General features: G+C 42.8%; 1 protein-coding gene across 4 annotated transcripts in view; it reads right to left on the bottom strand.

The window, feature by feature from the left end:
- Positions 1 to 27,729, bottom strand: part of TEAD1 (TEA domain transcription factor 1) — a 257,750-nt gene that overhangs the window by 67,355 nt on the left and 162,666 nt on the right. For 3 of the 4 annotated variants that reach the window (XM_082845263.1, XM_082845266.1, XM_082845264.1), the window contains exons 3-4: positions 2,413 to 2,477; positions 11 to 73 (exon numbers count right to left, since the gene is read on the bottom strand). In XM_082845263.1, coding sequence (XP_082701389.1) covers positions 11 to 73; positions 2,413 to 2,477 — 128 coding nt within the window. The remainder of the gene's footprint in view (positions 1 to 10; positions 74 to 2,412; positions 2,478 to 27,729) is intronic. The other variant, XM_082845265.1, reaches the window with a different exon arrangement.

Below are 27,729 nucleotides of genomic sequence, written 5' to 3'. Positions count from 1 at the left end.
CCAGACGTACCTTAATGGCGGCTTGAATTTCTCGAACTTTCTTTCTTGCTAAGACCTGTATATGACTAGACACCTACATTGTTCGGGTTTATGAGGGGAAACAAAACAAAACAAAACAAAACAAAAAAAGGAAATCAAATATAAAATCGCTACTCCTTGGGAGGGTTTCGGGGTGGGGGGGTGGGGAAGGTTATTTGCATCTCAACAAAGCTCTGCAGTTAGGAATACACAGTCCCAGCCAGACACCAAGCCCCCAGCGCTGCTCTAAGCTTTTCAGACTGGGTCATCACTGCAGTGACTGGAGTCAGGATGAAAGTTGAAACTAATCTTAGTTTTCTCACCCAGGAGAAATCATGGGCATGGGATGAGAGGGGGAGAGTGGGGTTGCTTTCGTTATAAAATTAAAAAGGTGGGAGTAGAGGTACATGAAAATATTTATAGCTTCTCAGTATCAGGAGGGAAAATCCCTTTTTCTCAATTTAGAAGAGACTATCCATAAATTAGCACATTCCGCAGAATCAAAAAGCTGAAGCTGTAGGTTGTATTCTGATCTCATTAAGAGCTCTGGATTCTGTAGCAAATGTTAAAATAATACTGACATGTAAATTAGATCTCAAAGAGAAATGGAAAGACCCAGTTAGCAGAGCTTTTTTTTTTCCCCCTTATAAATATCTTTAATCCTTCCACTCTTTGGGGTATTGACTGGGCGCCAAGTGGATTTGCATATTATTACAGAGCGAAAAGTGTGAATACAGCCAGCCAGCCATCCTGTTAAAAATCTGGGTTGAAAAACCACACGGATTTGCTGAACAACAAATTCACATTGGAGAGGTATCACCAACTGCCGCCTAAAAACATCCCCGGGATGCCGGGGTGTGGAAAGCAAGCCAAGCCCGGCTTCTGAAACAAAATGATTCCACGGGGTAAACAAATTTGCATCTCTTTCAGCGGGACTTGGTTAAATTTAGAAGTGTCCCCCCAGTGAAGGGGTTGGGCACATGACCAGAGCTCACAGACCGGCAGACAGCCCAGGTCCAGCACCTTCAGTATGCTGGGAATTAAGATCTGTCTGTTTCAGAAATTTAGAACCTCTCATTTAGAAGTTCAGCAACTGTGAGGCCATTACTTGATTTCAAACACGCTAGCCACCCTAAAAACAGGATTTATGATAACAAATGAACCTCTTATCTCTTTTTCTTCGAGTTTCAATTTGCTTCTGCCTTTTTTTTTTTTTTTTAAGTACGGAGAAGCAGGAACTCTCCCCCATCCTCTTCACCTCTCCATCCTGCTCCTGCTTTCACTTGTTTTCACCAGAATTTTGTTCTGATGTGATTCTCTGACTTGCTGAGGGCCACAGTGGGGGGAATATCCACCGAACAGACAATGCCCTGCCTCTGAGCACGGGCAGGAGGCCACCTGCCTCTGTGCTGACTCAGCAGTGGGCTCCCGGCTGGGGCACAGGAGCGTTCCTGGGGAAAGCTCTCCCCGTCATAAACACTCAGGAAAACAACTCATCACTGAGCAGAGGACTGGAATCTGCTGCTCAGGTTTAACGAGACCACAGTTGAGCTCGCCTTTTGGTTTGATTATAGTTTTTAAAATTCATGCCATTTCAGTCAGCATAGGTCAACATTAAAATATACATATATATTTTTTTCTGTTAACAACTCACCCATGAGGTTGGTTTGATGGTTTTCCCCCCTTCCATTTCTTTCTTTTTCTGTTTTTTGTTAAACACTAATGTCTCATCCGTTCCAGTTCTGAACTGGGTCAGAGATTTGGGCTGCTTTACATCAGAAGGAACGAAGAGCGCCAGATCGCTGACAGAGGGCAGAGGAAAATTCCTGACCCTGCTCTGCACAAAGGTATTGTAACTTCATTTCAGTCACAGCAGCTACTGACAAAAAGCCATAGCTTAAGGAGCAACAGTTCCCTGGACGCACATCATTCAGCCTTATAATCCAGCCAATACTCATGGCTGCTGGTGTTACTTTTTCATTGAAATGATGAATAATATGTAATTGTTCCAGGATTTTACAATGCGCAAAATCTCAAAATTTCATGACTTGCAAAGTATACCTGCACCTGCGGCTTTTGCAATGTTTGCAGATGCACAGTTTCGGAAAGAAATTTAAGTTTTACAATACAGTACAGGAACAGTTCATACACTGTCCTTAGCGGTGAAACTTTCCCATATGTGTATAGAAGGAACTCCAGAGACCACATAATAAAAGGTCACTGAAATGATGAACAGTGAAAACTGAGCCAATTTCAAACACCTACAACACTGACGTCCTTACAGGGAACTCCAATCGGGGGCTCCTAGGAGCCAAAGCACAGACAGCCACTGCAGCCAAAATGCCTCCTTGGGCCATTCGCTAACATGCACAATTTCCAGGTCGGTTGTTTTACCTGCTTTCTGGTCCTCGTCTTCCCTGTCCTGAGTTTGATGTATCTGGCTATCAATTCATTCCTACCTGAAAGAAAGAAGAATTTACAATAAAGTAGGTTACTTTGGGGTGGGGCGGGGGAGGGGGGGGAGCCTCTGAAAAGCTAAGAATAGAATTCAGAATCAGGAGTTTTTGTTGCAACTGTAAGTTTATTAATGCTAGAAAAATAAAAAGGACAATCGTTTGCAAACAATATTTCCTAGGAGAAATTAGGACGAAGGGAATTTAATTATGAACTACAGTCAGCAATGGAGGAGAGAAATGTGCCTTTTAAAAATGTGCCTTTGTGTTTGCATGCTTGTCCCTAAACGGATGGTCACTTGTATAAAAAACAAATAAAAGGATTAGTGTGGGAGTATACAGACCTGGTTCTGTTCCAGTCTTATTTTTCATATTCCTTCTCACCCAGGTTTCTACTCAGAGTTAACTCCAGTTAGAGTCAAGAGCCACGAGAGGATGAACTGCTCTGGCCACGGAAACACAACGAAAACAAGCTACAGTATGAAGACGGACACCCCCCTAAATGTAGTCACTGTGCCAGTAACAAACTATACACAAAACTGTCAGCGCCAAAAAAAAAAAAAAAAAAAGACTCAACCTTTTCCAAGCTTTATTACCTCTGGGGGAAAGAAAACGCCTTAAAGTATAAACAAATACCTCTGGTCCCTACTCCAAGAGACTGAGAAATCTCAAAGAGACGACCTGAACTATAATATAATGGGAAACTACACCCCCAAAGCCAAGTACTAATACCATATGAAATATAAATGCACTCATACGGGACACGTGGGTCCAAACTCCCACTATAATCATCACGGTATTATCTAGTGGTCTAATTTGTGTTTGCTGTCTTACTCCCCACACATACTGCATAGCTGAAGACAGCAAGAGATTTTGTCTTGTTCCCCAAGGTCTCCCCAGCACGCAGCACACTGCTGGGCACACAGAAAGAAGAAATGAGGAACTAACACAGCCTCTGGTGACAGAGAGTACCACAAGCCCCAGACCTCCCCAGCAGAGTAAAGAACTGGCGGCCCTGGTGACAGTGTCTTTATGGGAATCTTGCCTGAGAATTCTGAAACCTCTCCCATCGCTGCCTAGAACATTCCTGTAATTATGGCTCTGTTCTCCACCTGCCCGTGTTAGGACCGTGCAGGATATGGTCGTCACTGGAAGGCAAGGGAATCGTGGAATCTTGGGACTGGGAAGTACTTCTGAGTCATCCTTTCCTACCCCTAAAAGTCTAAGTCCTTATGTAAGCCAGCACTTCTAGAATTAAGGAAGTAGCCCATGCTATCTTAAAATATACTGAAGAATTAAAAGACCCTCCTTATTTGAGGCTTCCTGTAACTTTCATCCCCAGATTCTTTTTGTTCCCCTTAATAAGAACAAGGCTAGTTCTTAATGCACATGACTGCCTTTCAGATATTACTGACAGCTTTCAGGTCCTCCTGCAGTTGTATCCAGGCTAAACCTTTCCTGTTCCTTTGTTATCTGTGATAAGCTTTGGAACACTCCCATATCCATCCTGTGACCATCCTTTGTCTAGTTTCCTTTCATAGCCTGGAGCCCAGAACTGTAGTCACCTCCCTGGTCCTAAATACTCCACCTCTGTTAATGCAGCCTAACACTGCACTAGATTTGGGGGGAATCACAATAAACCGTCAACTGATGTCAATTTGAACTCTTAGGCCTTTTTCATATGGCCTAATTCTCAGATATATCCCTACCCCTGTTCCCAGTCTTTTCATGCGTAGTTGGGATTTTCAGATCCACATACAAAATGCTGTGTGTATTTCTATCACTCTTCATCTTATTAGATTAAGCCTGTCATTCCAGTCTTTAATCTCAGATCCTGATTCTGTGACTGAACTTACCCTTTAACCATAGGAAAAGGACCTCTAAATTCAGTTTTGAGGACTGCTTCTCAAAGCATTCTCTTTCAACTTTTGAGAACTACCAATATCCCCTGTAGTGTCATCGGGTCTACTTCTCCATCTCTCAGATGGTTGTACAGATTTTGCAATTTGTTTCAAAGGCTGGCTGACAGCAGAGCCCAGCTAGGAGTGCCTAATTACCAGAAGCCAGACCTAAATGACAATGTCTGCAGCGGAGCCAAGCATCCTCCAGCTCAGGGCCTCACTGTGCACCCTGTTCAGAGCTGAGTGGCCAGGACGAAATAAATCTAGGGCTCTGAATTACATGCAATTTCATCTGAACCTTGTCCAGATGGGAAAAACGTCTCCTGCCCACCCCCATTTGCTTATTTTCTAGGAAAGCAGACAGAATAGCTTGATACAAGTGGCATACAACCTATATCACCAGTTTTTAATTTCTTATGGCATTTGGTTGAATGAATGAGATCAGTACCTAGGACAGCCACGTTTGACTGTGCACCCTGTGGTTTATGCAGTGGCATAAACAATGTCAACTCATAATTTGATTAAAATGCTTCTAAAGACCACTACTTCTACAAGAAGACCTCATTGAGCATCTACTATGTGCTGAGCGCTATGCTACATCATTTCATGGAAAGCTGGTCATGACTCTCACGTCCCTGGTTCTTTACATGAGCAAGATTACCTTTCTTTTAAAAGCCTGTGTTCTTTCTTTCATACCATGTTTCAAGCCACGAAGAGTAATTAACTTGAAGCTGCTATGTGTTCCTTCTTGCCCTGCCATAAGGAATATTGCTGATTCAAATTATAAATTCAAATTCCACTAACACTAAGCATCTACCGTGAACTCAAAGCAGACTGTTAATCACTTCATTTTTTGTGAATTTTTTTAATGACGATAAGGGTGGTTTTGTGCACAGAAAACATTAGTCAGGTTTACCTGGCTTTAGAAATGTTTATTTCATTTGTTTAGTTATTTTTTTAAAAACCTTAAATGCCCTAGCTCATCTTTTAAGTTTTCAGTTCAACTTACAGATCCTATAATTTTTACAATCACTTTCAAAGGGCCATCGGATTAATGTTTGGTCCATTTTACAAACCTAGTTAAACTCCTTCAAACATTTAAACTATGTTATTTATAATCTATAATTTATTTAATTCTTCTAAACATTAGAATTGTTTGATTTAACTTACAAAATCTCCCCTTAAACAACTCTTAGAAACCTAATAAATTCTCTTAAGTGCCCCAATATTGCTTAGAAATCTAGTTAAGACTTCAACCCTCCCTAAAATCAAGTCTAAGTCTGTTACTTTATTGCATATTTTAAATTGGAAATACAGGCTAACCTGTTATGTGCGCCAAATTATTTTAAATATGCATACTGAAGTACTCACATGCACAAATCCTTTAAATAAAAAGTATTAACACTATGGCTCTGATTATATTAAAAACTTCTACATTCAACTCTAAATCTTCCCAGAATTATAATATGCTCACCCTTTAAGGAAACAAGTATGTCATTCCAAATGATTTTGGAATATCTTTTTGGGTGCTTGGGGTTGTACTTATTTTACTAGGTTCTGAATGAATTCTTATTAACAACCCTGATAGGACTTTCTGAACCCTATTTATATTTCTATAGCATGGCCCTCCAAACAGGTTGGATTCATACAGTTCAAAGCCTTGGATTTGAATCATGGTACTAAGGTACAGAATTCTCCAATCAAGGACAGGGAACTCAGGGACACCAAACATCACTGATGTAACTGGCAGTGGGGCTCTGGTGCATACAACACAGTTCTGTTTCACAGCCATGAAGAATGCTGGTTATTAGAAATGTTAACCCTCATTTCTCTAGCTCTTGCTTCCAAAAAAAAATACACATGTACACATATAGTGGTGCTTGATCCAGTAAACCTTACATTACAAAAGTTACTTTCAACTAAGTTAACTTTAAAGTTAATCATGACATTCCTAAACTATTCCTACAGTTATGTGAGTACCATCTCTCCCTGTGCCTTACATGATGCCTGTCTGGTGTATCAGGGATATAAAGACAGCCTAGTCCGCTGCCAACAAGGAGTTCACTGTCCAAAACAAGGGCTAAGATAGAGGAAATCAGCTCTACGTGTCAGACAACAACTGAAAGAGGTTCTAGTAACATATGTGGGTAATCAGCCACAAATAATTCCAGAAATCTAGAAAGCCTTCCCCAAAGTACTGGAATATAAGCTAGCCTTTAAAGATAGATTACATTTTCTCCAACATTATAAAAGATTTCCAACATACAAAGTGAACGCTATATACACGATATACCCACCACCCAGATCCTACCTTCACTTTTTCTTTATTCGCTTTATCACATGTCACTCCATCTATCCACTCTTCTACCCGTCCACCGAGCCATCTTATTTTGTTGTTGTTGCATTTCAAAATAAGTGGCAGGCATGATAACATCCCTGCATCCTTCAGTGTGCATATCATTAACTACAGTGATAAGACTGATTTTGATAGGCAGAATGGAGGGGGTATGCTGAAGACCCTTTTAGACAGAGGAAGCAGCATTTTAAAATATATATACAGAGGAAACTGGGGCTCCTAAAAACCAGGCATGCTGACCCTCAAGCTCCCTTGACCACTGCACACTTTCTCTTTCTGAGCCCAGGAATCTCCAGGTTCTACATTCACAGCATCCATGAATCATCTTCATTCTTCTCTATAAATACCTGTAATAGCTTATAGAGCTGAGAGGCAATGTCACATTTCACCACTAAGTGTCATTATACTACAGCTTCTCTGCAGCACAGAATGTCCTTTAGAAATGCACACCCTATCACTTCTTTAAATCTGAGATGCAGCAGCTGCAGTTGCCTTTGCTTTTCCCACAGGCAAGAGGCAGCAGCAAAGGCAAACAGCCTGACCTGTCGCTTTTATACTGTGATCCTCACTAAGTGCTACGATCCAGTTTTTATTTTCTTTTTCCTTTCTCCTAAGTGACATAACACAGTTGAAAGTGAGCCCATCATTGGCTTTTCCAGCCTCCCCAGATTGCTGTGAAATTTCCGCTAAAGGGGCAATAGAGAGAGAGAGAGATTCCAACAGAAAGGGAGTTTGCGCTGTGCTTGCCTTACCCAGAGAGAAGACTGGTTAACGTTGTTGTGGGCTTGTGTGTAATGGGATGTGGCCTCAGGGTCATGTTTGAGGCACAGCAAATGCAGGGTCTGTGGCTACAAATTGTAGCCCAGAGACACTCGGCTTTAACAGTGTAAGAGCCGCTTTGTAATTGAATGGAGTCAGGGAGCCACAAAGGAAGAAGTAACGAATGGAACCTCTTCCCTGGCTGCAGCCGGTCTGAAGGCTAACACATACTCCGGCCTGGGGAAGAGGCTTTAGTGTACTCTAAGGAAACCTCTGTTAGCCCTCTCTTTGCTGGGACGGACATGGGAGGATTCCCCCACAGGTTTTTCCCATGTTAAAAGAACGAGAATCAGATGGAAAACTCAAGCTTCTTCTGACTGCTAGACCAAAGCTGTATGAAACAGGCACTGATGCTATGGTTGTAGCCATATGGTCTTCCACACCCCCTCACAAGCCTTAACTTGGCCCAAGGGCACTATTAGGCTGTTCCTTGTTAACACCCTGAGCTGCCTGAGCTCTGTACCTGAACACACAATTGCTTTCATGGCCTGCATCTCCTTGCCCAGTGCTGCATGTCTGGATTCTGCCCACCTCTCAAATGCCTTGTCCTTCATGAGCTTTCCAGCTGGGAGAGGTCAGGTCCCCTCTCCCTAAACATCCACAGCCCTTGACCTTGGTCTCTTTACTGCTGGCTCGTATATTTTCTGCCTTGTATTTGATCGTTTCAGCACACGTCATGGCTCCAAACAGAGCATAAAGTCTTTAAGAACAACAACCAATGAGGGAACTCCCTGGTGGTCCAGTGGTTAGGACTCTGGGTTTTCACTGCCAAGGGCCCGGGGTTCAGTCCCTGGTTGGGGAACTAAGATCCCACAAGCCACGCCTTGAGGCCAAAAACAAAAAAAAAAGAGCCAATAACATTCATCTTTTCTCTGCCTCCCCTTCCCAATCAGCTCAATGTTTATGGAATGAATTGTCATCAGGAGCAGAAAAGAGGCTCCTATGTCCCTACAATCCAGTTTGACACTGAATCATCAGCATAAACTGGAAAAAGATGACCCAGTGAGAAGAAGCAAAGAAAGATGTCTTCTACGAGGTGACAACACCACAAGGCATGATTCTGTCCTCCAACACCAGCAGCAATGCCCAATGAGAGAGCGATTTACAACGGACTTTTCTTGGGTAAGATTCTACGAGATGGTGTTAAAATACTTTCTAGCTCTGGACCTCTCTGTATGACCTGAGGTTCATGTAAAGGAAAAAGTATCTTAGAATATGAAAGCCAACAAACAAAAAGCACAGGTGTAGGGTACACTGCAGGACCCAATTGTCAGCTGCTAGGGAGAGGTCTACAGAACGGGGACGTTGGATGAACCTGTCCTGCTGAAGACCTGGGGCGTCTGTATCTATGGACACTGCCAGAGGAGGCAGTAGAGACCATTCACTGACCGGTGAGGAGTTAATAATTAGCCATTTCTCACACACTGCTTCATCACCCCAGCAACACTGGGAAAGAAAGGAGGTCTACCAAAGCTGGCCAGTCACCTACCGTACCTACAGGGCACGAGCAACATGCTAGGATTCTGGGGGTAAAGAGATGCCATCTCTGCCTTCAGGGAGCTTACATCTGTGAAGGACTCTCACCCGTGAGAATGGACTCAAGTCACCCTACCCCTCTCCACGCCTCTCAATCATGGCACGCATCAGAGCTGACAAGTTCCATTTATCTCAATGACTGCATGATGAACACCTGCCTCCCCCACTAAACACAGGAATTTCCAGAGGAGCAGAGACCTTGTGTTTTCGCTCATCGCTGTGCCCCCAGTGCCAAGAATACAGCAGGTCCTCAGAAAGTATACACTGATGGAACGAATAACTGAATGAGAGGGATGGAGAACCAGACTGGGGGAGGGGTACAAGGCTTAGATTGGGGGTAAAGGAAGGCGCACGAAAGAGCATTTGAAATGGTCACAGAGTGTTGTTGCCAATGAGGAAGTTTGGACACCAGTGTCTCAGTTAATCCCCAATATAAATCATTGACCAAAAATCAGCACCAACCAACATGGAAAATCACCAGAATGGGCCAGGCAGCCCATTCTGCATTGCCAGGGGCTGGTACTGCATGTTCCCCATCTAAAGTCTTACAAAATGAACTGGTGGCCTTCAGGAGGTGAACACTGGCAAGTCTCTAAAATAAATATCCTCTGTCTACACTCACCCAGAGGCTTACAAGGAACAGCTTTAGAAGGAAGAATACACAGACAAAGGCTGTGTTAACCCTGGTTGGTCAGAACGTATTCCTTGAATCCCTTCCAAACTCCTGGCAATAACCCAGGTCCCACCTTCTCCGAGTTCCCATCAGTCAACGGCAGCTGATAACATTATCAAGTGATGGCTCCATAAAACACTTCATCTTAGCTAACAAACTACACATTTGCATAAGACTACAAGGGTCGAAGAGAGAGGAGCAAGTAAAAATGTCTAATGTTATGGATTGAATACAAACAATCCCTCCATGTTGAATTCTTTTTGTTGTGTTTATTTCCAGAAGGAAAATAAATATAAATGAAGAAAATTTTTCTAATGGCTCATTCTTTACGAAGCAATAAAGAGATGCTACACAATCACCTTTTTAAAAAAAAAATTATTTACTTTATTTATTTTATTTTTGGCTGGGTTGGGTCTTTGTCGCTGCGTGCAGGCTTTCTCTAGTTGTGGTGAGCGGGGGCTACTCTTCGTTGCAGTGCGTGGGCTTCTCATTGCGGTGGCTTCTCTTGTTGCAGATCACAGGCTCTAGGTGCACAGGCTTCAGTAGTTGTGGCTCGTGGGTTCTAGAGCGGAGGCTCAGTAGTTGTGGCGCACGGGCTTAGTTGCTCCGCAGGCATGTGGGATCTTCCCAGAGCAGGGCTCGAACCCGTGTCCCCTGCATTGGCAGGCAGATTCTTAACCACTGCACCACCAGGGAAGCCCTACAATCACCTTTTTAATCTCTACCTAGCCTTAATTACGTTATGCCTCTAGTTGTTCTTTCTAATCCATCCTATATACAGCTACTTGAAACACACTCTGGTGTGTTCAGCCACTCTACTGCTTCAAGACCTTCTGCCTATAGTCTAAAGGTCAAACTCCTTTAGTATAGTATTCAGTAGGGTCCCACCGTCTGGCCCTAACTTTTTTTTCATGACACACCACCATCACCTTAATCCATTTTACTGCCATCAAAATGCACACCTAGCTTTCAGTTCCCTGAACCATCCTGCCATTCTAAGGTTTTGCTCACAAGTACAATACACCTTAAGACCACCAATCAAAAAAGCCTTCCAGGTCCAGCTCAGATACTCTTTCCTTCACAAAACCTCCATGAAAGGCCTGAAATATGCACTAGGCTTGGAGTGTGTGAAGAGGCGTGAGGCAGGGAGCCAGGTACCTGGAGCTCACCTCACAGACCAGTGGCTGGGAAAGACCACAATACTACAGAGCAAACTGAAACCAAAGACACTGTGAGTTAAAAACAAGCTGCTGGGGCTTCCCTGGTGGCGCAGTGATTAAGAATTTGCCTGCCAATGCAGGGGACACGGGTTCAATCCCTGGTCTGGGAAGATCCCACATGCCGCGGAGCAACTAAGCCTGTGAGCCACAACTACTGAGCCCACGTGCCAGAACTACTGAAGCCTGCGCGCCTAGAGCCTGTGCTCCACAACAAAGAGAAGCCACCGCAATGAGAAGCCCGCGCACTGCAACGAAGAATGGCCCCCGCTCGCCGCAGCTAGAGAAAGCCCGCGCGCAGCAACAAACACCCAACACAGCCAAAAGTAAATACATAAATAAATTTATATATTAAAAAAAAAGAAAACTGCCTTGTGTATACAAGTGGGGTGAAGGGAGATGGCTTGACTCTGACTGGGAAGTAGCACAGATTCCCCATGCTGCCCTGGGCCCAAAGTACTTTACTTCATGGGTCAGGGCACTGCCCACATTCTGGCTCTAGTAAGAGTTCCTTGTGTAAAAAGACCATAAGCTCCTGAAAGGTAGGTTCTATATCTTCAGCATTTTTGTGTCCCACACACTCAAGGTGTGTACAGGATGTTAACAGACTCTAACCTTGTTGACCCCAGTGGCAACCTAAGTAGACCTCCTACCCAGAGGCTCTCAGGAGAGTGTTCAGTCCTGACAGTTCCTGCCATTCATCTTGTGGGCATTCACCTTCTCTTTCATGCCCACATCTGATTACGTTGCTTTCCTACATTAACAGGTCCCCATCCATTATAAGAAAGACACACACTCCTTAGCTTGTTACCTAAGGCTAACAGCCCATTCCTGTACTGCTATAGTAGCTTCATAGAGTTCCCCTAGCCATCACTATGCTTTTCCACACCTCTATGCCTTTGTGTAACCATCTGTCCTTAAATGTTCTTCTTCTTCTCCTTTGCCAGCAAAACTCCTATTTATCCCTGTAAGCACCAACTGAAGCATTTCCTCCTTGACATCTGGGAGCTTTCCAAACTGAGTTAGTCGTTTCTCCTTCGTATGCTCATGTACTGAGCAGATAGCCCGGCTGCTGCTACACTGCCATTACTTACCTACAGGACTATCCAGTCCCCTCTTAGAATAGTGACTGCTCTATGGACAGAACCCATCTGGTTCTGACTCCAGATCTAGCGCCTATTAAGTAGGTGCTCAGTAAATGTTTTCAATTAAAGGAAAAAAAAGAATGAATGAGCTCTCCTCTTCCATATGAAGAAAATCAGAAAAAATAAAGATCTAAAAAAAGAGTACCTAAATTGGATAACAGCATTGTCAATACCATCTGAAATCTGTAGGCCCTTTTACAGTTACAACTATTTTAGTGAGAGGCGGCACAATTCTCCGGACTCTCGTCCTGAGCTCTTAGCTTGGCTCAAGTGTGACCAACACATGCTCTTTTCCTCCTCACCCCTCTCTCCCCCTGATGACCTCCACATGCCACAGTAATATGGACCTGGTCCAAAAAAAAGGTAATCCAACATTAACCCAGGAGAGTCCTGTTAATGAAAAACTTTGGTAAGAACACTCTGTTTATTTATTAATTATTTGGCCTTAGAGAAGTGTGAAATCCACACATTTGAAGTGCTAAAAACTGCTGGTCTTTAATGGATATTCTTTAATAGTGGCATTGCTGCAAACTTTTTTTTTTTGGATTCAGATGTATCATTGCCTAGATCTTCTCTGGGAAATTTGAACATGTACTTATTAGCTGTGTGAACATGGGAAACTTGCTTCACTTCTCTGGACCTCTTTTTCATTACTTGAACTGACATACATGGTTTCCGTCCAGGATACCATACCACATGGCATCTAGTATAAACCTACAATGTTTCTACTTTTAACGCTATAGAAATGGAACATCTTTTCCATGCTACACTGAAAATGTCCTCAAAATCTTTGCATTCATTACCCTAAATCATCCAAATGATATGGCCATAAAACCTGTTTCTAAGTAAAAGGAGCCCTTTATTGTGATATCTGAATATTAAGAGGGCATCATGCAAATTACGTAGTTGCTACAATAATCTTTTAATTTAGAATAGATTCTTCCTTGAATAAAATAGCAAGAACTAGGTTTTTGCTAAGGGCTAAATGAGGCCAAAATTATAATTTGTGGCAGATTGTAAAATTACCTCTATGAATAGACTGCAGGCATTGCATTAAATGTCCCAACCATGTCATCAATGGTCATCATGCAGAAGTAAGAAAGGCCCTGTCTCAACCTAAAATGCAAGAAGTCCAACGTTCTAGAAGTGGAAGAGGAGGCCACTTTGGTTTTGTATATTCTCATGGTAGTGGTGGAAATTTTGGAGCAGGACCAGGAAGGAACTTTAGAGAGGATCTGATGGATATGGAAGTGGTCCTGGATTCAGGGGTAGCTATCATGGCTATGGAGGTGGACCTAGAGGTGGCAATTTTCTAGGTAGCCCTGGTAATGGAGGCTATTAGCCAGAATCATGGTGGAATAAGACATAATGTTATTCCTTTAAAAAAATTTTTGTGGGTGTGTAGAGTTAAGAAGCTGTTGCATGTTTGTGATTTAATAAAAATTATTCTAAAGGAAAAAAGAAAATAAACAGCATGTCTCCCACTGGATTTCCAGAATTTAGTTGTCAGTGTAAAAACACAACTATCATTAGAAGAATTAAGCATCAACTTCTGAAGTTATATAGCAGTAGCTATACAAAGGTGAGTTATGCAAGCATTAAAATCCAAATGACACTCACATAGGATTACTTGCTGCTTAGAAAACATAGTATTCGATAAAAAGAATTCTAAATGTCTAGGCACTTAGTAATTCTTTTAAAAATAATATGGAAACCATAACATAAAGAACAACATTTTAAAAACTGCACTCAAACCCAAGAGACTGAAACTTGGGGGGTTAAGCTAAATGAAATAATATTGGATGACAGGTAGGGACGAAGTGAGATAAAAGAAAGCTAGACAATACCTACTGTGTGAATACCTACTGTGTCAGCACTATTCAAAGCACTGTGCTTATACATGAAAACATTTAACCTTCATTCCCACCTTATTCCCATTTTATAAATGCTGAACCTGAGGTTCAAAGAAGAAACTTGCCCAAGTTCCCAAACCAGTTAAGTGGTGGAATTGGGATTTGAACCCAGCTTTGTCTTCCAAGCTCATTATGCTTAACATCAGACCAACTGCTCTGAAAATAGCCTCTATAATAAGTTAACTTCTCACAAGATCATTACTAAGTGCTTAACCAAAACAAAATCTTAAAGGGGGCCCAACCCAACCACAAAGTGGATGGAACTGTAATATACCATTTTAAAAGTCCATTCACCACCTATAATACAAGATAAAACCTCACCTCTTCATGCCTTCAAGGCCATCATAATCTGGCCACAATGCAGTCCCCGTCCCCTGTTCAGTAATATCTGTTAAGTATCTTCTATGTAAAAGGCATTGCACTAGGCACTGGAGGAGATACACACTGGAACAATAACATGTTCTCTGGCCCCAAGGAGTTTAGATTTTAGGAGAATCGAGGCAAGAAGCCACACGTCTGTAATGAAAGGCAGAATATTTAGGAGGAGAGGAAACATACTGAAGAACAGTTTGAGAAAAGTCCAGAAATGTTTCCTCCTGTGGTTGCCACGTTCTCTGTCATTTACCCAACTGCACTGGACGCATTAGACTGCTCTCAAAATCAGGAGTATCCAAAGGCAACAATATCATCAACGAGAAAGCAGTGGCCTATGAAATGGGCTTTCATTTTAGCTAGTGATCAAGCAAAACAAAGAGATTATTAGCTCTTTTGGTTGAGTTTTAGATTCAGGGGAGTTAACCCATTTTTATTCCCCTTTTAAATTTCTAATTACTCAGGTAATATGCAATATATTCTCTGTAAAAAACATAACTGTTACACATACAAGCCCACTTTTTGCCCTTTCTCCTGCCTCGCTCTACAGAGCTATTGTGTCCGTTGGGTGCTATTCCCTTTGTGTAGATGACCTGCCCTCGCCCCTCGGTCCTGTCCAAATCTGCTGAACACTTACTTCTGAGTTGTCAAGACCCAGTTCCAAAGGCACTCCCCCAGCTCCCTGACAGTTTGTTCTGCCTCTTCAGCTCGGCAACCTCCACGCAAACTAGCATAGTGCTTGCCACGCACTCTTCCTGTGCAAGTTTTTGCTCCTTTTTTTTTTTTGACAAATTAGGAGCTTCTTTAAAGCAAGGCCCACGTCCTGTTTCCCACAGTATCCCCCGGCCTCTAACTCCTGGCATTGTACTCAGAGCTTGCTACTTAATGATAGCACTGCTGCTGATTTTAGCCACTTCTTGGAAGAAAAAAATATTTGAAGAGGTGACATCATGGCACACAGGAGGTGGTGACAATGTTTTCTTTGAAGAGGCAGGAAGACAGGGAGGGAAAAGGAACAGGAAGGACAGAAAAAGCACTGTGCTGGCAGGACTGGGATATAAAGAAGAACACAAGAGTTCGAGGAACTCACAGCCCAGCTGAGCGCTTGTGAGCTGCTGAGATACCCATGCACCCCAAGACACCTCTCCTCCTCACAAGCTCCAAGAAACGGACAAGGCACACGTGATCATAACTGAGATACAGGGGGCAAAAAAGGACACTGAGTGACTGCTCCATTCCCTAGTGGACAGGACCCGGAAAACTCAGAGCCTTTCCCTCTTCAAAATTAGCTTGCTAAAGCCACTCTGTTTTTAATTCTTGTGATCTTTAAGATTTATCATCCTGCCTCAATTCACCACCCTCACAGAGGAGAACACTCAGTATTTAACTGAGAAAAACAAATTTTCTAAGAAACGGCTAGAATAAGTTAGAAAAAACTGGATAAAATGGAAACAAACCAGCTCACTCCGGGCTGTATCCTGGGTAGCCATGATATTTTTTAAAGACAGGGAATACGGACAGTCGACGTGGCTTCATCTGCAAGTTCGTTCACCACACACAAGTTTGATTTTGTAAGAAAAGGCAGAGCCCAAACTACTCTTGACTCCAGCCCTGAAGGCTGCTTTGCAAAGATATCTCAGAGTGAAATTATTCAGCAAACCCTTGGTGGATAGAAGGTTCCACAAGTCAACAACCGCTTAAGCAGTTTAAACCAACAAGCAAGATGCCCTCTATTTAAATGCTATGAGCGAATCTATTTTAAGCCTTTAAAAATCCTTTGGGCAGGTGTTTAAGCTGTGTACAGACTGAGCCTGGGGAGGCTCTGGACGAGGGGGAGGGCGGGCTCCACTCTTCATGCAGGCAACATTTTGTTCAGACAATCTTCCTGCAGCAGGTCATGTGACAAAGGCCAAATAAACAGCATCTGGGGATTTTCAATTACAGACCTTCGCCCAGCATGCCTGCACTGTAATCTCTACCAGATGAGGCTCAGGCCTCCCTATTTTCAATAATTCACACACTGTGTACACATAACATGACAATAAGGGCATTCATGGTGCAGCCTGATTCGCAGATCAAAGCTAGCAAAGGGCCAGCTGTAAGCATGCTCTGCTGCTGGATGATTCGTGCTTTTCACAGGCTTGGAAAGATGCTCTGCAGGACCTGGCAAGCCGGCCTCTTTCCTGTGCGGTATGCTGAGCAAACTCTGAGCATGAACCAGGCACAGCCTCCTGGGATGTCCAGAGAGGCGACTCATTCCATATGCATCTGCAAGTAGTGGGCAGCTTCAAACTCCAGCCTACTCAACAAGCTGCCTCTTGGGAAAAGCTTGCCTTGGGCCGGTGCAAGAGCCATGCAAAACCTCGCCCACTCCCAGGAGCAGGTGGTTCTTGAAAACGAGCCTGTTCTAAAAAGACGGTAAGGTTCTCGAACTTAATAAACCCTCAGCCAGGTGCTCCGAGTTTACAAACCCAAGGGCTGTGGAGTCTCCATTCAGCCATCACACACACAAGCGACTCAGACGCAAACTACACGGAGGTATCTATTTAACGCATGTTACAGAGCTTTGAGTCTGGGAAATAAAAGAGGACACTCTATTGTTGCTACCAAAATCCCCACACGTTAACTCAATTAACTTGTGTGTGTGTGGACTAACGCGTTTAGCCACTGTGGGCATGTGCACGCATGCGTGCCTGAGCACTTGAAAGGCATTCGGAATGCTCAAGTCCACAACATTCCACGTGCCTACTGCCCTGCAGGGAGAGTTGCAACTGGAGGAAATAAGGACACCGCTTCCTCATATAAAGATTTCATACCCGTCAATCAGGGTAGGACCCCGGAGAAAGCCGTAATGGTGACTTCCTCAGCAGCAAACACAGGCTGCTCACAGCTGTGAGCTGGGCGTCCTTACCCCCTTTTCTCTCTCATTCAGGATGGTTTCCTCTTAATCACAATAATCCCAAAAGTGCTAAAACATATCAATCGTTGGGTAAGCCCTGCCTACAAAGGGCCAGCCGGCTGGCTTTTATGGCCTTGTTCAACAGCAGCTGATACTTCATTCAGTGACAAATCCAATTTAGCAGTTACAAGAGGTTTAGCATCCCTGAAAAAATACTGGGGTTGATCTGGCGCTCTGAAGTCAGCAAATGCTCCACTGCCATATTGTTGCAGAGATTATTCTGCTGTCATGTCTGGGTGTCTACAACCAACTGTCTCGCACCTTCTCTACCCTTGCCCCCCACGAGCTGACGGTGATGGTGGTGGCAACAATTTAATCCCCGGATAAAAATACAGGCAACAATCATACTTGGAAACTGACTAAATAATGTGATTTTACCACTGCCCTCCTCTCTCTCCCTCTCTCTCTCTCTCTCTCACACACACATACACACACACACACACACACACACACACACACACACACACACACACACACGAGTAACTGGCTCCACTTTTCCAAAAGGAGGATTTCTACAATACCTTAAAGGAAAAGCTATGGGGAGAAATTAATGTCACTCCAACCTTTGGATTCTGGGTCAGCTCTGAAGAGTAAAAGGAGACAAATAACATGTAAAGATTTTACCCTTGGACTGAAATTCGTATGATTAAAAAACTCTTGCAGGACTAGTGTGAAGACCTGGGAATTAAATTCTTTACATTCATTTTTAACATCAAAATGTTAAAACAAAGAAAGGCATTGAGCCACGGTGGAAGCAAGCAAATAAACTGACAGAAAGAAAAATTAACTTCTGAATTTTTAATACACGCAATATATACATATATATGCATATATATATACTTTATAGATTATTATATAAATTGAAGTTAGAAGAATCTCCAAAGAAGATAACTCAGATAATTTAGCTACAAAAGGGATACACAACCAACAAAATGCCATTTTTAAGCAACAGCACAAGGTAATTTACAAAGTAGAATAAAAGGGAAATGATCTAATAGGAACATGGGCTGATTATTCCTTTAATATTAGACTTCGTAGTCAACAGTTGGTTTTTTATCCCAGCTCCAGTTTTAACGTTACCAAAAAAAGTGACCACAGAGACATCTGGTTTAAAAAAAAAAAAAAAGTTTTCAGTGCCATAAATGAGATGTGCAATTGTGACTGGCAAGATATCAACAATGGAATATTCCATAGAGTTTTTATTTCATGTGGTTTTAAAACTTTATTCTTTTCTCTGGATTTTTTAAAGCATACACTGGAAATTAAAACAAAAAGCAAACATCCAAAGCCTGCAGACTAGAGAAGACATTTAGCTTCTGTGAATAACAATCCATTAGATTAATATTTTGTCAATGTCACTTATCACAACAAAAGCAACGGGATTTTATAATTTACTCTAAGTCTGGTTTGATTAAAATTCAAAAAACCACGGCAAAGCTATATTGAATTTCGTTTGCTGCATTGTAATTACTTACTTTGTAGCTGACTATAAACAGTGTTTTATTACAGCCACAAAAATGCATTTAAAAACTAACAGTAATTCAGAGACACTAGAAGGACCAAGGGAACAAGTCCCATCACTTCTACTCTGAACAGCAAGTTGGTCTCTACGTTAACGCGACATCAGAAAATGGGGACCCATGATCTTTCTCCATCCTAGGGGACCTGTGGGTCTGCCTAAGTTGCCTTCCCTTAGAGCAGGGCTCAGACCCCCCGAGAGCACAGATTTGGCAGAGCCAGACCTATGCACCTCCTTCCTAAGACAGAGAGAGACTCTCACTTGGCTCCAGCTCAGCAATGAGATAATAGAGGCTGCCAGGCATGATGGATGATTTAAAGGCTTAAAACTACTATTTGCATCCTCCAGATAAACAATTAGATGGAAAAAAAATTTTTTTTCTAGAGGCAGCTTCCAATACTGTTAATATACCTGGCAGGGGAGAGTTAGTTTAGTGAAATGAAGACTTACTTTAAAAACATTTGTCTGAGCCATTTTCTGAAAGTGTCTTTCTGGAGTGGAAAGAAGCAAACCATCCATTTTGGATAAAAAACCAAGTTTAGAAGTTCAAAAGTTAGAGACGTATAACTCCCTTAAAGTTAGTATCAAGGTTTTCAATGCATTTGATTACTTAATTTTTCCATTCCCTTATTTTAAATCCATAATTCTTAAAGGCGGAATAATAAAAAATTCACTTATTGGACGAGGCAGGCAGGCATAAACATGATTTAAGCATGAAAGAGAGGAAACAGCCTTCACACGCACTTGCCAGAGAAAAATTGGTGGTTCTGAAACAGCATACAGGCAATTTTCTGGAGCTCATGAGGATCCAGGGGGCAATGCCTGAGAAATGACAGAGACATGTTTGAAAAGTCAACCTGCATTTCTCTAGAATGAATTTACAGGACAGGGCAGGAGTACCTCTGGAAGTTCACCAAGCCTCCATTAATAAATGAGGCAGCAGTGCAGTTTCCATGGAAACAGAGACTCCAACTCTCCAGCAAGCTTAGTGCATAAACGCCAAAGGTTTCTCCTCAAATCTCAACTTCCCGTTTCCAGGTGCTGACAAAACCAAACATACTTTTAAGCCTGGAAAAACAGTGCAGGGGTTTTGAAAAGGGATTCTCATAACACTGGCTTGGTCAAAGTGGTGTGGCAGCTTCACAGACAGAACTCTGCAGCTCCATCTTGCTGTAACAGAGGCCTGGAGCATGATTTTAAAGGGAGTTAAGAGCCCCCTGAGAATGTTCCATGAGTTAAATGTATTTGCTGTACTATTATAATGTGTTACGACAAGTTACATATCATTATAATAGGCTCCCATGATTAACATTAGTCTGACTGTTTTTTCCTTGCTCTGCAGAAACCATTTGAGGATAGGATCAGCTTGCTCACCAGTAATGGGCACCTGAGGAAAACTGACTGCATTTCTTTAACATACATAACCTTGAAGCTTATACTTCATGATGTCATGATACATTTTCAAAGGAGACCTTTCCAGAACCTTCCATATGAACAGGGAAGTGTGGTGCAGACTTCAGAACTCTGCCATCAACTAGTCACTGACTTCAGGGGACACTTATTAACCTTTTTACGCCTCAGTTTCCCCAAAGGTCTAATACTTTATAATGCTGTAATATCACAATAATGATGAGATCTCACTGCTTTTACATTCCTTCCAAACACAGGCAGTCAGAGAACACCAGAAAGCACTGGTGTCCTTTGATCCTCCACCTTCCATTTCCCTCTGAACACTGAAAGAGCTGAGTCTCCAAGGTCCAAACCAAAGGAAGATGGCATACTTCCCAGTAAATCCAAGAAGCTACAAGAAGGGCTACTATGCGAGCAGTGGCAGAGGAAGTGGAGGTATGGAGGGATTCTTAGAAAAGCACAAGAGAATTCTAAACCAACCCTCCAAGAACAAGGCAAAACCAGCATTCAGCACAGAGTTCTCCCTGGAGAAAAATGATCAAGGAGAATAAGTCCAGTCTGTGCGCTCATGTAGGGAACACACTTCTTAACCAGCATCCGTCCCAGCCACCTCAAGGGCTGTGCTAAGAGGACAGAGACTCTCTCTAAAGCCAACGGCTTCTGACTACCACCGTACCTTATGGGCATGACTTGGGTGCAGATAGCTGGGAGTATCAAAGGAGGACAAAAGGCAGCTTTTCTGCACCCACAGAGCTTACAATCTACCCTGTGGCATACAAGAGATGCAGGTAGGAAGAAAAGGCAGATCCACAGGGGTTTTATGTTTTTAAGGGTTTTCCTTTTTAATTCTGTTCGCTTGCCCCCCAACCCCTTTCACACAGGAATAATCTAGTTTTAAGTCCCTCTCTGCATCCATATAATAGTGTAACTTCCCACACGAGTACTGCCTTTAGCATGTTATCATGCTAAAAGGCTTTAGCAGACAGTAACAAATTCCTGACAGCTCCAACCCGATAACCTGAAAAGAGAAAAGGTTTACCATTTCAATTTTCAGACAGGTCTGGCCTGGGGACAAATCAGTTGAAAGACAAAGAGGGTAAATTTCCAGTATGACTCCCCTTGTAAAAACCATAAAGTTACTATCCAGGGGGAACAATCAAATGTCTACCAGAACTCTGAAAGCCACTGCATATCTAATTCCATTCCAGTCATGAAATCACATACAGGGAGCCGTCATGTATGTATAAATTCCCTTAATATGAAGCCTGTGTCTCATTTTTCTACCTCTGAGGAAAATGAGGTTTCTGGTGTGAATGGGGCCGTTCTCTCCCTGAAAGGAGACATGCAGAGAGCTGGTGTACCTATTAACATAGCCAGCATCCCCAAGTTACATGAAGAGCACAAGGAGAGACACAATGACATCACTGAACCCTAGACCCAGGCATCAAGGGCCAACAGATGCTCTTACATGTCATGATTAAGAATATAAGTAAAAGTGGAGAGAGAAAGACCCTTACTGAGAAACAACCAGCCCCACCATATGAATTTTGACTGACCTTTCTGTACAATTTAATTACAGACCCTTCAGCGTGAATGAGCAACTGGGAATATTTATTTAGCTTGGTTTATGAAGTGAGTAGCTAGAGGAACAGCAGAAGATGAGCTAAGTTGGCTATAGTGAGACAGCCGTGCCAAGAGTCTAGACTGCATCCTGCAGACAATGCAAAGGGCCATCAGATGTGCTCAAGGAAGAGAATGCTTGAACATCCTACCTGGGCTTTGAAAAGCTAAATCTAGCCATGGAATGAAGATAAGAAATCTAGCTACGGGACGCAAACTAGACTGACGGGGCTAATTGGAGGCAGGGAGATGGGCAACAGTTCAGGTGAGAGAGGTGATGAAGGCCTGAATTTGGGGAGTAAACCTGAAGAGAGCAGGAGAGGAGATGGAATCAAATGAAGAGCTGCCAGGTCTTCTTGACATATCTGGTGTGGATGGGAAGGAAGGATTTCCACGGCAGCTGATGTATGCGGGCCGCGGGCCTCTCACTGTCGTGGCCTCTCCCGTTGCAGACCACAGGCTCCGGACGCACAGCTCAGCGGCCATGGCTCACGGGCCCAGCCGCTCTGCGGCATGTGGGATCTTCCCGGACCGGGGCACGAACCCGTAACCCGTGTCCCCTGCATCGGCAGGCGGACTCTCAACCACTGCGCCACCAGGGAAGCCCCTGCAGCTGATATTTTTAGCTCCAAGATGGTAGTAACAACTTAGAAACAAAGAATATGGGAAAATCAGAAGACTGGAGCAAAGGAGCCAACAGGTCTCATTTGGGGTATTTTCATTTGAGAACACAAAAGGATGTCCACGTGGAACCGTCCAGCAAGTAGGTGGATGTGCGGGGTTGGAGATTAAGAGATTCAGGCTGAGCAGGAGACACGGGTCCAGTAGTCTAGAGCCTGCTGCTGGTAACCAAACCCTGAGAGCAATGAATGACATCCAGGCAAGAAGTGTAAAAGAAACAGGGCACTGCGGAGAACTGACAGAACAGAAGAAAAGGAATCAGCAGAAGAGGCAGAGAAATCGAAAAGAGACATGTACTTGGTCCAGTGATATCATGGAAGGCAAGGATAGATGAAGCTGAAAAAAGAAGAGCGCTAAAAAAAGTCAATGATAGGACCTCCCTGGTGGTGCAGTGGTTAAGAATCCACCTGTCAATGCAGGGGACACGGGTTCGAGCCCTGGTCCGGGAAGGTTGCACATGCCATGGAGCAACTAAGTCTGTGCATCACAACTACTGAGCCTGAGTTCTAGAGCCTGCGAGCCACAACTACTGAGCCAGCGTGCCACAACTACTGAAGTCCACGTGCCTAGAGCCCGTGCTCCGCAACAAGAGAAGCCACAGCAATAAGAAGCTTGCGCACCACAACAAAGAGTAGCCCCCGCTCGCCACAACTAGAGAAAGCTCGCGCGCAGCAACAAAGACCCAACATGGCCAATCAATCAATCAATGTTCCTTTAAAAAAAAAAAGTCAATCATATAAAATGCTAGGGAAAGGTCAAGTGGGATGAGAACTATGAGGATATGTTACACGGCACATTAAATTACATCTCTTCAATGCTATATAATAAACATCCTCACATGCAAAAGTCGTTGTGGTTAGAGGTGAGGCCCACCCATCAGTTTGGTCTAGTTCAGTCTGCTTCTCAAGTGGGATTCTAAGGATCAAGGGGCCCTTCGAGATTTTACACGACTCATATGGTCGCATATGCATAGACTTTGGTCACTGACCTAGGAAGTGGGGGAAGGAATAGAAACATATCCAAAAGCAGCTACTGAATGGTGTGTGGTCTGGGAGAGAGTGTGGACAAAGCGGCGCCTGTATCGTGCAGACCTTTGGTAGACAGTAAGGGAGGTGAGGCACTTTCCCATACCGATGCAAAGACTGGGGGTGCAGGGCGATTACACTCCCTGGTCAATGGCAAGCAGAGCTAAGCTATGGATACAAGAGATCATCAGTGAAGATATTCTGTGAGAAGATCAGTTATATGTATTTTACAATAAAAAGCATGTATATTAGTATTTATAAATTGTGTGCTACACATGCTTTAGATTAGTAAAAAGTTTAATCAACACATTGATTTTGTGTGCACATGTGCGTGCGTGTGTGCGCATTTGTGTGTGTGTGTGTGTGGTTAGTTGATTGAAAGTATTTACCAGCACACCACTGGCTATCGCCTCTTTATTCCAGTCACTGCTTCTAAAACTTTCACCAAAGGGGCAGCAGGTCCCTAAATCAGCAAGAGATGGCACATTTGAGGATCCTAAGATCACTCCCTTGCCAATGAGTCTCTCAAGGGTGGTCCAACCAACTCGCACAAGTTAGAAACCCCACAATCATGCCTGCCTTCCCCTTCTGGTTCCCCATCCTTATGCAATCCTTACGCAATCATTCAGTTACATAAATATCCATCTCTCAGGCCTGCCTATAGCTCCAACCTTCCCTGCCTCTTCTTTGGACCTTTTAAAGTAGCCTAACTGCTTTCCTTATCATCCATCTCTCCCTGCCCCACTCTCACTTTCCTTAAGACTGTAACCAGAGTGATCTTACTTAAAATAACAAGTCTTATCACATTACCTTCAATGTCATCTTCCTATCCCTGGGCTTTCTATCTTGCAGACCCCTACATCAAGAATGCCAACCCTTGTTGCTACCTGCAAACTTCTATTCATTTTTCAATAAAGGCTTCCATGACCTACAATTAATGATTCCCTGATCAGGCTCCCTACACCCACCCTGCGCTCAAAACCACATTCTATCATCACTGTTTCCACAACTACATTCTCTACTAGTCTAGGTACTAGAAACTAGGAACTAGATAGCAGGAGCTTTTTTCTGTGACTCCTCTAATTCTCAGCCTCCAGGATACCTCCTAGCACATAGGAGAGGATCAATAAATGCTGACAGAATGAATGGACCAGAAATGTACACAGAGTATGGACTGTACTTCTTTCTGAAGCCTACAATATTAAAAAAAATTTTTTTAATAAATAAGTTGGATGGAAAATACTATTTTGAAAAAAATATTATTTGGGAATTGTCCTACGTCTATGAAAAGCAGTGCTCAGAGGTCTTTCATGAGTTGCTTGTGTAGTGACATGTTTGTTTTTCAGGAGAAATTTGTAAGCCTGTTTTCAGAGTTTGAGCCACACGGATTTTCTGCTGAGAAACCCTTTCATGCCATGTATGTGGTTTCTCATCTACCCAAGTCTCATAATGACAAAATATTATCACAAAAACCAACCAGAAAACAATGAAAATATTTGTAACCATAATGCCTAGACTTAAAGGAACTCTCTCAGCTACTTTAATATTAAACAGAGTCAGAAATGTTTGGCTTTAGAAGACACTGTAGGGATAACTTCAACAATTTCAACTTTCTTTGCAGATGAGAAAATTAAAGCAAAGAGAAGCCAAAGACAATGCCCAAGGCCACAGCACTCATGAGTTTACAACTGGGCAGAACTGAGGCCTCCTGACTCTGAGACGGTGCTCATTTCAGAACCACTCTATGCTAAACCTTAGTTTTGTACCGATTTTCTACTTAAATGTTAAAATTTTTCTTTAAAGTCCATGTCATCATTAGCATTTAGTAATTGCATAAAACGGGCCCTTAACTTTGCTTCCAACAGGATTTAAATCCAAAATTCTTCTTAATTAGACAGAGAAAGTTAATCTGGATATATCTGGAATTATGTCCCAGAGTCTATTCTGATCACAGTCACAAAATCAAAAACTTAAAGGTTGATCCTCCCCTTGAAGGATCAGTGGCCTTGGAATGTTCTTGGAGGCCACACAGCATTGTCTACATTCAATATTATCCGAGGACAATGCAGTGTTCCCAGTGCCCCTCAACAGTGGAATCCTGTCTGTCACACATTCCTCCTGAATGTATTCAAAGTTTCACAAAAGGAGGTCCCATGTTCACAAAGAACCCAAAACTTTTGTTATTAGGATTCACAGGGACATGTGGTATGTCATGAGGTAGAGTAGTGTTTTCAAAATCCCATAAGCTTTGAAGAGAGAGAATGAAATACCTTCTTTTTTAACTGGATTGATAATATGGCAGAGATAAGAGGAGGAAAAAAGACTAATTTTGAGCAAATCCACAAACATGAAAGATGACATATGCTGTCACTTGAGTCCTTGCTTTACCCCATGAAGGGTTGTCTACCAGGGCGGTGATGGCTCATCCCTCCTGCGCTGCCCCTCGGCCAGGCCTGGCCCAGGTGCACACCTACAATCTTCTGCTGGGGGAGGCATTCTGGTGGCCCTTCATCCATAACTTCAACCTTAAAAACTTAGAATCCTCTCTGCAACTACACAACTTCTCTGAATCGTTCTCTATGGATCATTCCTTCATCCACAGAATGTCTGAGCCAATTAAATCTCAGCTGTTAAGATATACAGAGTAATAGAATTTGAAATGTATTATGCAACTCTGTCCTACAAATCCTTCCTTGTAATTTCTAAATGCATCTACACTGCAGCACTTGGGAAAATACTGAATAAATCTACATTTACCCTTTATGATTTTAAGCTGCCTTTAATGTTTCCCTTCAACTTTCTTCCTTCCGACGGAAGGGGTCTAACGTCTTCAGCCCATCCGAAGGCGACCCCCAGGATCATTTTCACGGCCAGCAAGCGTGCTCATCTCTTAACATCCTCCTGCAGCAGCAACATAACACTGGGCAGGACATTCCAGGGGCCCACACGAAACAACTGGACAGGACACTCAGATAAAAATACTGATACCAGATCTTATATACAAGGCAGATTTGGTGGTTTAGAAGGAAGGGTCCTTGGCCTGGGTATCTGGAGACCTAGTTCAAACTCCAGTTTGAATTTGTCTGAACCTCGGTTTTCTAGTATGTAAAAAGGGTCTAAAACTCCCTTATAGAACTGTCGTGAGGATCAAGAAAGAACATTTCTATGAAATCGGCTGGCATGGTCTCTGGCACATCAAACACACTGTACACGTCAGCTGAACCCCAAATTAGCTATAAGTAAATGCATTTCTCATCACTATTATAATTTCTCATCTACATTACTGTAAATGTGACCTGAATGCAATTACTCCCTCAGTCCAACAGAAACAGGCTCACAGCCCTCCAACATTCATCACTGCCAATTAAGTGAGGGCAAAGAGAACGTTCACGCCTCTGCAACTTTTTGTTTCCCTCAAAGCACCACTGCACCTATAGAAAGAGTGGTCAAAAAACATCGAAGGCTAATTCACAAAAGAAGAAACGTAAATGCTCTGATGAAATGAGAAAAGGTCCATCCTTACATATAGTCAAGACAATACAATGTTTAACAATTCCTTATATTTGGTTTAGTTTGTTTCTCTTTTCCCCACTGAGAAAACTAGGACAGACATCTCTTAGCAACTTCCTTCCCTGCCCCAATATTCAAGATACTAGCCCTAAATTACATTAGGAGCAAAGATTATTTTTAAGTCTTCTGATACACATAATCAAATTGCTACCCAAAAGGGTTGAATCAATATATTAATAAATACTCCCAACAGCAATACTTGCTCCTAGGAACATCAGAAAATGAGCACAGGCAAAAATGGGTATGTTATTGTTGCTGTACATTGTATTGTTCTGAGCAGAACACAAACAAACATTATGTTTAACGGGAATGGTTTACGCTATACCTTAAGAAAGCAAGATAAAATATACATATAGGATGATCCCAACTTTGTAAAATAAAAATTAAGTCATGTAAAGGAAATATATCAAAATGTGGTTGGCTCTGGGTGATAGGAATTATAGGTGGATCTTTTCCCCTTCTTTATTCCCCTACTTTTTGTTTGGGCAATCCATCTCACTCCTGCACCCACCTGTGGAACACATTGCCTGCAGAGGCAGCAC

The sequence above is a fragment of the Leucopleurus acutus genome (genome assembly GCF_964270905.1).
Source record: "Leucopleurus acutus genome assembly, chromosome: 8".
Lineage (NCBI taxonomy): Eukaryota > Metazoa > Chordata > Mammalia > Artiodactyla > Delphinidae > Leucopleurus > Leucopleurus acutus.
The sequence above is the reverse complement of the archived record's forward strand: the minus strand, read 5'-3'. Positions and strand labels throughout refer to the sequence as shown.